This window comes from Podarcis liolepis (assembly GCF_965112155.1).
Source record: "Podarcis liolepis genome assembly, chromosome: 10".
In the NCBI taxonomy this organism is placed as follows: domain Eukaryota; kingdom Metazoa; phylum Chordata; class Lepidosauria; order Squamata; family Lacertidae; genus Podarcis; species Podarcis liolepis.
The window spans coordinates 74,563,085-74,575,703 of NC_139562.1; the positions used below are offsets into that span (position 1 = coordinate 74,563,085).

The 12,619-nt window shown below is 43.0% G+C and overlaps 1 protein-coding gene across 7 annotated transcripts in view; it reads right to left on the reverse strand.

Moving 5' to 3' along the window:
* Positions 1–12,619, reverse strand: part of ITPR2 (inositol 1,4,5-trisphosphate receptor type 2) — a 330,950-nt gene that overhangs the window by 38,736 nt on the left and 279,595 nt on the right. For all 7 annotated transcript variants that reach the window (XM_083464129.1, XM_083464132.1, XM_083464131.1 and 4 more), the window contains 3 exons: positions 11,054–11,161; positions 6,777–6,969; positions 3,958–4,083 (listed from right to left, as the gene is read on the reverse strand). In XM_083464129.1, the coding sequence (XP_083320255.1) occupies positions 3,958–4,083; positions 6,777–6,969; positions 11,054–11,161 (427 nt within the window). The remainder of the gene's footprint in view (positions 1–3,957; positions 4,084–6,776; positions 6,970–11,053; positions 11,162–12,619) is intronic.

Below are 12,619 nucleotides of genomic sequence, written 5' to 3' on the forward strand. Positions count from 1 at the left end.
TGTCCAGAAAGTGGGAGAAGCAACAAGAGGAACAGCCATTTTAGATCTGGTCCTAACCAATGTTGATGACCTGGTTAGTGGGGTAGAAGTGGAAGGATCATTAGGCGCGAGTGATCATGCTCTTCTGAAGTTTACTATACAGCGGAAAGGAGCAGCCAAGCATACTAGGACTCAATTTCTTGACTTTAAGAAAGCCGACTTCATAAAACTTAGGGAAGTGCTGGGTGAGATCCCATGGACAGTAATACTAAAAGGAAAGGGAGTTCATGATGGCTGGGAGTTTGTTAAGAGGGAGATCGTAAAAGCACAACGTCAGGCAATACCAATGAGACGGAAACATGGAAGGTGCCTAAAGAAGCCAGGGTGGCTATCTAAAGAACTTTTAACTGAGTTAAGATTAAAAAAGGATGTGTACAAAAAATGGAAAAGGGGGGAAACCACCAAAGAGGAATTCAAACAAATAGCCAGCACGTGTAGACACAAAGTCAGAAAAGCTAAAGCACAGAATGAACTCAGGCTTGCTAGAGAGGTTAAAAGCAACAAAAAAGGCTTTTATGGGTATGTTCGTAGCAAAAGGAAGAACAAAGAAACAGTGGGGTCACTCAGAGGAGAAGATGGTGAAATGCAAACAGGGGACACAGAAAGGGCTGAACTCCTCAATGCCTTCTTTGCCTCAGTCTTCTCCGATAAAGAAAACAATGCCCGACCTGAAGAATTTGGAGCAAATGATTCAGCAAAGGAAACACAGCCCAGAATAACTAAGGAGATAGTACAAGAATACTTGGCTAGTTTAGATGTATTCAAGTCTCCAGGGCCAGATGAACTGCATCCAAGAGTATTAAAAGAACTGGCAGATGTGATCTCAGAACCACTGGCAGTCATCTTTGAGAATTCCTGGAGAACAGGCGAAGTCCAATAGTCAGCATGGATTTCTGAAAAATAAGTCATGTCAGACTAACCTGATCTCGTTTTTTGACAGAATTACAAGCCTGGTAGATGAAGGGAACGCAGTGGATGTAGCCTACCTTGATTTCAGCAAGGCATTTGACAAGGTGCCCCATGATATTCTTGTAAAGAAGCTGGTAAAATGCGGTCTTGACTATGCTACCACTCAGTGGATTTGTAACTGGCTGACTGACCGAACCCAAAGGGTGCTCATCAATGGTTCCTCTTCATCCTGGACAAGAGTGACTAGTGGGGTGCCACAGGGTTCTGTCTCGGGCCCGGTCTTATTCAACATCTTTATCAACGACTTGGATGATGGACTCAAGGGCATCCTGATCAAATTTGCAGATGACACCAAACTGGGAGGGGTGGCTAACACCCCAGAGGACAGGATCACACTTCAAAACGACCTTGACAGATTAGAGAACTGGGCCAAAACAAACAAGTTGAATTTTAACAGGGAGAAATGTAAAGTATTGCACTTGGGCAAAAAAAATGAGAGGCACAAATACAAGATGGGTGACACCTGGCTTGAGAACAGTACATGTGAAAAGGATCTAGGAGTCTTGGTTGACCACAAACTTGACATGAGCCAACAGTGTGACGCGGCAGCTAAAAAAGCCAATGCAATTCTGGGCTGCATCAATAGGAGTATAGCATCTAGATCAAGGGAAGTAATAGTGCCACTGTATTCTGCTCTGGTCAGACCTCACCTGGAGTACTGTGTCCAGTTCTGGGCACCACAATTCAAGAAGGACACTGACAAACTGGAACGTGTCCAGAGGAGGGCAACCAAAATGGTCAAAGGCCTGGAAACGATGCCTTCTGAGGAACGGCTAAGGGAGCTGGGCATGTTTAGCCTGGAGAAGAGGAGGTTAAGGGACTTCCATGTTGGCGCCATCGCCGAATGGCGGACTCCCTCCAAGCTCCGGAGGGAGTCTGCTCGGCAGGGGCTGGGTCCTACCACGCCGGCGACGCGGAGACCCTTAAAAAACACGGGTACGGAGCCCGTGGACATGGGTGACTCGGCGGGCACGGTTAGCGCCCTCCTGACTTGTGAAGGAGCCTTTTTAAAGGCTACGGAACGGGTGCCAGGGAGTGGCGTGGTGCTATGAGTCCTCTGCTTTCCCTGCCGAGCGAAGCCGCATGCCATTCGACGGAGAGCGCTGACTTCTTCTATTGAAAATTCGGACTTAAACAACAACCCGTGAGTAATTTGGAAACTGGGTTTAAAAGGAGAAAAAAAAGAATTTTTTTTTCGGATTCGGCACGAGCGGGGGAGATCCAAAAAGGAAGTCAGTCCCCCCCCTATTGTAAACATTCTAAAACAAGGATTGGGTAACCAAGGTCGAGAGAGAAGCGTATTTTTGCTTATTGATAAAAATTATTAATTCCACGATGGGAAATTATAAGAACTGTGCTGGAGGAGAAGAGTAGAGGGTGAGAATGAAAATGTAACACCCCCCCCCCCAGGGAACCGGGGCGATTTGTGAGAGAGCCTGGGGAAGAGAGACGGAGACTTTGACAGCTGTCAAAGTAGCTGTCAGTTGGAGAATATAAAGAGGACTTTGCCATGAGGACTTTGCTGGTTAGTTTTGTTACAATTCGCTACAATTTGGATATAAACTGTTGAAAATAAGGAACAACAATCTGACTTTTGGATCAGAGGAAACAAAGTTATTACAATCCCCCTAGAGGGGTTTCGGGACATTACAAGAACGGTCGTAAGTGGAAAAATACTCTTGGAATCGTACAGGACTTGTTATCTTCTGGGAAAGCTGCAAAACCGAAACAGTATTTCGTCTACAGAGGTGTTTATATTAAAGGAGACAATAGAATTATCTATTGAAGAAAGGAAGGGACTAGACGTAAGTTTTTGTTCCTGAACAACAACAACCTCTGTAGAGGTACCAAATTTCTGAATTAGAACGTTTTAGCAGCGGAACAGGACAAGAAACCTGAGAAAGTGAGAAAAAAGAACAAAGGACTGATTACGACTTGGAAAGAACAAGGGAGGAGTTATAAAGACCAAGGAAACTAAAGACCCTCTAGGGGCCTCTTTTAGACTAGACGTTTGAAGTTAAACATCATTAAAAAAAAAAAAAAACCGGCAAGGTGGAACTGGGGAAAAAACTGGCTATGGACTTGAGATCTCCAGGTTGACAATAGACAGACTGATGGATATGGGGAATTCAAACCGGGGAAGGGGCGGGGGAGATTTGGAATCCAAAGGCTGTGCAACTATTTTTATCTTTTTATATCTTTTATCTTCTATATCTTTTTATATATTCTTGTATATCACTTTATTTTGATTGGATGTGTTTATTAAAAAAGGGAATTCGTGGAAGGAAACTGGGGTGGACCTTGGGGGAAAAACTTTCTTTCTGTTAATGATGAGGGATGGTGGAATGACTATAATTTAAATTGAATAGTGGGTTAAACAAATTAAGTTTTAATTTGGGAGTAAGAGCTTGTAGAACCAGATTAATGAAAGGGGAATACAGTTGGGAGGGGGATGGGGGAGTCCCAGAAAATAGGCAATGAAAGTAAGATTTTAAGGGTATTTTATCTTTCTTTTTTCTTTGTATTTCTATTTTTTTTGTTTTGGAAACTTTAATAAATATGATTTTAAAAAAAAGAGAGAAGAGGAGGTTAAGGGGTGATATGATAGCCATGTTCAAATATATAAAAGGATGTCATATAGAGGAGGGAGAAAGGTTGTTTTCTGCAGCTCCAGAGAAGCGGACACGGAGCAATAGATCCAAACTACAAGAAAGAAGATTCCACCTAAACATTAGGAAGAACTTCCTGACAGTAAGAGCTGTTTGACAGTGGAATTTGCTGCCAAGGAGTGTGGTGGAGTCTCCTTCTTTGGAGGTCTTTAAGCAGAGGCTTGACAACCATATGTCAGGAGTGCTCTGATGGTGTTTCCTGCTTGGCAGGGGGTTGGACTCGATGGCCCTTGTGGTCTCTTCCAACTCTATGATTCTATGATTCTATGAAATTGCTTACCTTCATCGCCATCATCTCCAAATGGGTAGAAAAGAGCTACCGCTAGGTTGATGAAAACGGCCAGATTGAAAGATATACTTCCCCAGAGGGAAATGTGCCGGGAGAACCAGAATAGAGCTGGATTATCTGGGGAGGGAAGAGCAACATTTTGACAAGGGGGCAGCAGAATTATGATCATCAAAAAATAACAGTTTCTAGAAGTGATGTGATGTAAAATCTCCTGCAATGAAGCAGTAAACAACTAAAACATCTGTGGGCACCAGGGGGTTTGAAATGAAACAAATTTAGGCTCTGTTCTCACAATGAAAAGAGGCCCTGGGCAGCCAGTCAAGGTCATTAGACAAGAGGCAGCAGAGGCAGCTGCTGTGTGGTGCTGGCTTCCCACCTAGATTTGTTGTTTTATTTACCTGTGACATCACATGTGAGTAAAACTACACATTATGGAAGAGAGGGGTGAGTATGAGCCATGGAGGCCAAGTCACTCAGAGACCAAGAAAGGGGGAAAGATATCCAGGAGGGCCTAGCCTAGGCTTCAAGCCCATTACCATGAGGGAAACAACTGAGGCTAAATTGTAGATTTATACTTGTAACCTGCTTCAATGCTACTTTGGCAATTAAGCAGTACGTACATAGATAAATCAATACTAGATGATTCATCAGTAGCGGCCGTGCGGTGGGCTGGAGCCCCCCTTGACTCTGACAATGTTGCAGCTTCACCTAGATAAGGTGGGAGAGAGGAAGGGTGGGGACAAGGTCAAGGTTGGTAAGGTAGTCATGTTGGATGGGCTCTGCTGGTGCATCCTGCTCCATGGCTCTCTCCTACCACACCAGCCACTACTGATATGTATGCAAATTTATTTCACGGCAACTACATATCTATACCCTGTAAAATCTAATGAGATTTGCTGTAGCCAATCAGACACAGTGTTGAAACTGAAGGGAACCTGTACAAGAAACTCTAGCATTCCCTATGCACAGGGAGGAAGAATCAATAGGATACGGCAGGCACAGATTTAATTTCTATACAGTGCTCACCTTCTGGTTCTTTCAGAATACAGTGGTACCTTGGGTTATAAACACTTCAGGTTACAGACTCCGCTAACCCGGAAGTAGTACCTCGGGTTAAGAACTTTAGCTCAGGATGAGAACAGAAATCACGCAGCTGCAGCGTGACAGCAGCAGGAGGCCCCATTAGCTAAAGTGGTACCTTTAGCAGAGGTTAAGAACAGTTTCAGGTTAAGAACAGACCTCCAGAACAAATTAAGTTCGTAACCAGAGGTGCCACTGTACACCTCCCTTCCTCCAGGGAAAGAAATATGCTCATGGAAATCAATGGTGAAAGGTAGGATTTCAGCATACCTGCAACTGGACAGCAGTATGTCCTTCCCAAAACAAAAGGTAGTAGCAAAGACAGCAGTCCCTCTTCTTCCTAACTCATGTGTTATTTTGTGCTTTAGTTTTTAAATATGTAAAACAGCAATCTAAATCCGTGGAGGATCTGGTCTTAATACCCCTTTCTGCACCAAGAACCAGACCCAGTAATGATCCATGTAAAACTGGTATGATACCTGGGCATAATGCATTAATTTATTAATTAAAGTCACTGTTGAAAGGTTTGGTCAGGGTACATACTGGAAGCTGAATATAAATCTGATGACCACACATGCAAGGTCTTAAACTCATCTTTACTATGTGGCCAATTACTGAGCCAGCACAGAGAGTCTATCCACACTGTCTGAGAAATTATGCTGACCATTTTAGATTTGCTTTTTCAAAGAACTTGGTCACCACTGGCTCATTTTCATCTAGCTGTGAGTCCTGCAAGTCCTAGTGGAATCTACACACATATAAAAAAATGCTGTGAAAGTGCTTTAACGTTTTGAAAAACACATTGAATTTTGCATAGCTCGGTTGCCATCTAGTGTCCAATTTGTATATTGCGCTTTACAACACATTTAAAACGTTTTACTTGCAGCTGTGTAGCTGAGTCCCTGGTCTGTGCTTGTTTAAAATGTGTTCTGTTTTGTAATGGTTAATGAATTATCTTTTTTTAAAAAAATATTCCTTTTGTTGTGAGCTGCTTTCAGCATGGTTTTACCATGAAGAAGTGACATACAAAAAACTCAAACTGATGATGATGATTCTTATCATGCTCCTGGGGATGGCATAAAATAATAAAGCTTTTCTAAAGTGCTTCACATACATTATTAACTCAGTATTCTTTATAACATGCTTGTAAAGTAAGTTAGCATTATTATCCTCTAATTATAGATGCAAGTTACTGGCTTGCCTCAGTTCATTGCTAAGGTGATAATTGAATCAGCGTCTTCTCATAACTACTGAGCACAGCAATTTCAGATAGACACACACACACACACACACACACACACACACACGGGAAATTAGAGATCCTGTCATGATTTGGATGCTATTCATTAATATTCCATACAAACTATCCCAACATAGACAGGTATTGACACTAATTGTCACTGTTCTTTAAGGAGAGAGATGTGCTTGTTGTTCTTCAGGTAGAAACTTCTGAAACAGAATCTGCAATTAGAGTCAGTACAGATCAGCTTTTCAGATTTCACTTGTGACTAAGCACAAGTCGTTGTTGACTTCTGGATCTAAAATGCTTTGGAGCCATGTCACATGAGTGTCTCTCTTTTTTTCTACACAGTATCACATGGACACACAGAAATTCTGATCAGAATGCTGACATACACTGCTTGATCTCAGAGAGTGGGACAAACTTTGGTTTGCATCTTCTGTGAACTAGGCCAATAGCATGTAACAAGCTCACAAATTATTGTACTTACTCCTGATTTTCTTTTGCCACTTCATTTCATTATACAGATCCTCTGTCTGTTGGAAAAAGTCATTTACTTTGCTTCCTTGTTCATCTCTCTCGGTAGTATGGAACACACGGTACTTGGATTCATGCGTGAGGAATTCACAGATATTTGGCACAGGGAAGACTATTTGTTCCATAGTCCTATCATGACGGACGATCTGCAAATATATGTTTCTCACTCAGATGCATACAAGGTTTGAATATCATATATAAACTGATTCTTGCTTCTATGGGCTGAGGAAAGGGACAAATAAGATGATAGATACAGCTAAATTCTATCCATCTTCCAGACAATGTAATTTGGCACAGTTACAGTTTGTCTACAAGCAGGAAAGAGGGAAATATTAATTTCAAGGGTAGCAAAGTGACTGTTCTTTAACAGATGCTCTGCAAGCTTCACTTTGGGAGATTTTCAACTTCAGTCTTTGTCCTCCAAAATCCTAAGCATCCCTTGAAAGGTAGACAGAAATGTTTTGAAAATGATGCATCCCCAAAGCACAGCAAAGCTTATTTTTAATTATTTTTAATTGCAGAAAACAGTAAAATACTAAGCATTACACAATGATTAAAATTATTTATTTTTAAAGAAAGTAACATGAGCTGGAAGTGCTGGTGAACACATGGGTCTTTCATGCTGCCAGATGTGGGAGGGAGGCTTTGCCTCATGCCCTCCATGCACAAAAAACAATCTACCTGTATGTGATCAGTGTCCCCATTAAAAAAGCCATGAGAAAGTTTTGTGAGTGGTACCTACTCACATACAAAGGTGGTCTCTGCATCTCACACATTGTGCTACACTGACCTGGGTCGCATGCAACACTAAGCCAATAATGAGAATTAATGGAGAGAATTCACTTACCAAGAATGAGCAAATATCCAGAGCTAAGAAGTATTTTGGTATAGCATTGCGTTTGAACTTGGGCTCATGGTTTGTCTCACTCCAGATAAATCATGAATGGTAAAGCATGATTTGGCTTGGTATTACATTTGAACTGGGCCTCTGTATATTGAGAGGGGATAGAGATGAGCCAGAGGTTCTCTCTAATGTGTGGCCCTGAATGTCTAAAAAGCAACATGCTGACTGTATTTGTATGTAACATTAAATCATGGTTTAGCACTATGTGGAAATGCTGTGGTGAGTCCAACAAAGCGCCAGGTTCATCTGCTTGCCTCTTCAGAGCAGCTATGAGGACTTCTGCCCTAGAGGCTCTAGAGACTAGGACTGAAATGGTGTCCCTCCACAAACTTTAAAGTGTGGACCAAGGTTTATCAGCTGGAATGCAATGCTACAGTGAAAGCTGAAGTACAGGAAGGACATATATTATTATGCAGGATGAAGTCCTTCTGCACTGATTTGTTTACTTGCCAGGACAAATTTCCCCCACAATTAGCATTCAGAACCTGAGCAAATAGTCTCAGCGTTTTGCCATCTGAACACTTAATCAAGAAGATTGTGACATTCCAGGTCCTACTGTCAACACCTGAAATGTAAGGTTTGAAAAGTGGCTTCAGTTTGGGCCAAAACTGATACACAAGGCAAACAATTAAAATGTCCCATTAAATGCTAAATTCATTCTATACTGATGCAAATGATTCAGTTTTGACTATCTGAATAGTCAACGCTTTCTCAACTGCTCAAGCTTCTTGATGTAAGTTAAAACAGCAGTTTTATAAGAAAAATGCATTTCTTTGGTTGTGGCAGGATCCCCCATGCAAACGAGTTTAAAGACACTGGGATCAGTATCCTCAGAGCTGAAATCTTAGAAAAGCAATGCTCATTTCAAAATCTCTGGCATGAAATTCCCATGTTCCAAGTCCAAAAGTAGTTTGCTATAGTCATATGAACATAAGATTTGCCTTGCTGGATTAGACTAAGGTCCTTTGTTTTGTTTCTAGCAAAGGTCAGCCAGATTGTCTAGACCAGCCGTCCCCAAGCTGGTGTCCTCAGATGTTCTAGGTACTAATTCCAAGTCATTAGGCCATGCTGGCTGGGGCTGATGAGAGTTGTAGTCCAAAACATCTGGATGCCACCAGCTTGGAGAACACTGGTGCAGACGCTTGGGACAGAGTGGTGCTGGCCATTAAGCATTGTCTGCCCCCAAGAAATGATACTTTGAAGTATACTGGTGCTAAACATGGAGACTGCATTTAGTCATAATGGCTTATAACTACTGTGCTGTTTTTCTAGAAAATAAGATGCCAGAACTCACCATGAACCAGGGGTGTAGCATGTGGAGGGTCAGGAGGGCTGCAGGCACAGATTTTTGAAGAGGTGCAAGGCGGCACAACCAGGCACCCCAATGACAGGTTCCCTTATCAAGACCAGAGCCATGAGGAGGCAAGACAAGACAATCCCAGGCTGGGCCTTCAGGGCTAGGGCGGTGCTGCCACCTGCACATGCCCCACCCCTTGGCCAGCTGAGAGGGAGGGCACCATTGCTGCCACCCACCAAGGAGAGGAGAGGCTCTGGCAGCTGCCTCCTTTTTCGTGAACATGGTGCCACAGCCTTCAGGTCTGCCCTCCTTGCTGGGCAGCTTCAAGCCTATTTCTCCCTCCCTTCACTTTGCTAAACTCTGTGCACACTGCCTAGTCTCCTCCATCTCCTGTCAGACCCCTGTGGCTTGGCCAGTGGAGAGGGCTTGGGTTGCCATGGCCATCCTCCGTGCCATGCCCCTGGGCACCGTCAACCTGCACCATGGCGCTGCCATGAACGCCTCACTTGTTTTCTTATAATGGCAATGGCGCCCACTTGAGAGGTGAGTTCTAGCTGAAGAAAAGCCCTGCTAATCACTAATTTAAAAATTTAAAAAGAGAATAACTCGTTAACGTCTCTTAATCCTTTCAAAATCCACCTAGGCTAGTGGCCACCACCAGACCTTGTGTTGGTAATTTCTAGATTGTGTGCTGTGTGAAGAAATACAGTATTTATCTGTGTATAAGTTAAGGTTATTTTATTTTAAAAATATGCTAAAAATTGGGGGTCATCTTATACATGGATAGTGTATAAGCACCGGTGGCATATCTCTTCTTTCTTGTATATAAGAATGCAAGAAGGGCCTTTACACTCCCCAGAAGCTCAGCTCTGCCCTCACCGGTCCTGGAAGGAGCTCAGTGACTTTGCGCCTGTTCATTGGAGGAGATAGGAAGCCCAGAGCACTTGTTCGTTAGATGTTCCTTTTATGAAGAGGCATGTAGTAAGACCATTGATCCCCTACTGGTGAGGCTCGCTGACCTCCCAGAAAAGCAAAAATTCGACCTTTTCCTGTTAGGCAAAAATCAGAAAATGACTAGCATGGTCGCCAGATTCTGTGTATAGGCCTGCAGGCACAGACCATATCCCAACTCAAACTAGTTTGTTAAGAAAATCCCCAAACTCGGATCTATGGGTGACTCTGGGTCAACTACCTGCGGTAGTTTATTGTTGTACATTGTTTTTAAATTTATTGCTGTACATTGTTTTAATTGTTTGTTTTCCTTCTGTGACTGTACCCTAAGTGTGTTTTATAAGCTGGTCTCCGACCGTAATAAATTATCTATCTATCTATCTATCTATCTATCTATCTATCTATCTATCTATCTACACGGATAGTGGAGAGGTGGGATGGGCAATTGGTGGCTGCTGCAATTGCGGGTGATTGGTGGGTGCGACAAGGCCGCTGGCTACTGGCTGCTCCGGCAATTGGACGGGCAATTGGCGCTTGCTTTCGGCGAGTGTACAGATGATTGATGGATTTGTCGACGTGCACACAATTGGCTGTGGCGGTCCTGTGGGTGAACAATTCTTGGCACACACACCCCCCCCAAAGCTCAGCAACTGTGGGCAATCCTCCCGAAAAAAGCTCAACAACTCTGGGCAATCTCCCCAAATTTTCTCAATTTGGAGTCCCAGAAAAGAGGGGGCATCTTATACATGGGGGCATGAGGTTTAACACAGAAAAATACGGTACTTAATTTTGTGTACTCTGCACATCCTTCTTCACATTGTTCAGAACTGAATGGTGGCTGTCACATCCCCCTCCCTCTTTTAATGCACTGTCCCTTAGAGTGGAACTCAAGTGGATGCCTCATTTAAATAAAGGACTAGAAATTATCTCCAGCTTCCTCTACTCCACTCCCTGCAATGAAGATTCTTAACGAGATGGCTAACTTTGACGTTCATGGAACTGGGAGGTTCAGAGGCATTTTCCAGAGGTCCAAGTGTGTTGACTCTACATGTTTTGCATTCTGTGAACAACTCTTTACCTCAATCTGGGCTGTGTGATTAGCATAGTGCTTCAAAGCATCATCTCCTTCTTCTGGATCAGACCCAGGCTTCAGCATGTGCTGCAGTATTTTATTGTGGCGAGCCAGCTAGAAGGCAAAGGGTGAAAACTATTTAATTCAGTCCCTGTCAGAACTCTCTCCCCATCTCTGCAAAACCCATAAACACATATTACATACTACAATGAGTAAGGCTTGTTTCTTCCATCAGTAAGAATAAAAATATGCCCATCGTCAAGGGTCAACCATGGGTCCTGGTTGTTGTTCGATGATGCTTACCCTATGCCCTCTTCTACACAACTGTTAAGTGAATCCTGTCCTCCACTGAATCCAATCACCCTTCACGTTATACATCTGACAAAGTAAGCAGCAGTCCACAAAAGCACAATACAGTCATACCTTGGAAGTCAAACAGAATCTGTTCCAGAAGTCCATTCGACTTCCTAAATGTTTGAAAACCTGCAGCTTATCAGAAGCTGCAAAAGCCCCGTCAGACATTTGGCTTCCAAAAATAGCTCACAAACTGGCACAGTCACTTCCAGGTTTGCGGTGTTCGGGAGCCAAAATGTTTGAAAACTAAGCTGTTCAAAAACCAAGGTACGGCTGTACAATGTATTCATGTTAAGGATTCCTTTAGACCCTTTGCCATTTTTGCTACCACACAGTTCACCTTCTAGAGCTTTGCCAAGAAGTTTCTCCAAAGTGTGTGTGTGTCCTGGGAGGTTGTGTAAGATCTTGTGTTTGGTTAAGCATTCAGTGGCTGGAGAATGTTGAATGAGGGTGCCAACACTTATAGTTTGAAAACGTGCATTTAAAAAAAGGAAGGAAGGAAAAGCAAAGCAAGAAAAGAAAAGCAAGATGGAATTGGGTAGTTTTTAAAAATGTTTTTAGCTAGACTCCCTGTAATAACAGTTATAAAGTTATTTCCACTCTCTGTGTACCATCGAAGCTGAATAGTGATTTCTATTATGCATGTAGCAACTTCCCTTCCAAAATCTAGTATTGTTTTATACTCTTAACACCTTACCACACAGACAACAATTTGTTAACAAACTTTAAAAACAGCAGGGTATTAATCACTGAACAATGGGAGATCCTGGAATCACATGTTGAGAGGTTTAATTAGGCTGATTATGTTCTCTGTAGCAACTGAAAGAGCTAATCTTTCCCTAGCAAGTAGTGGCATGGATAGGCCACTGGAAGCCAGGCCTAACCTCCCTTTTGATTCATTTCTTCAGATAATTTCACTTGAACTTGACCCAGGCTGGGATTTGCTCTGGTATATCTGTCATTGTTTGTTAAGTCCACTGCCTTGTCCATCCTTGAGCCATTTCCCACAGTCACCTTGTTGACCTACTCCATGCTCATGCCTTCTTTCTGGGAACGGCATGCTATGTGAGCCCCAAAACTCCTACAGTGGGTACCAAACTGGTGATCTGAGGGATGTCAGATGAGGAGTTAACTTGTGCATCACAACCCTGCTCTGAACAAAGGAGGGATCTGCAGGGAGACCAGCCCACACTCCTTGCACCAACAGGACAGAGCATT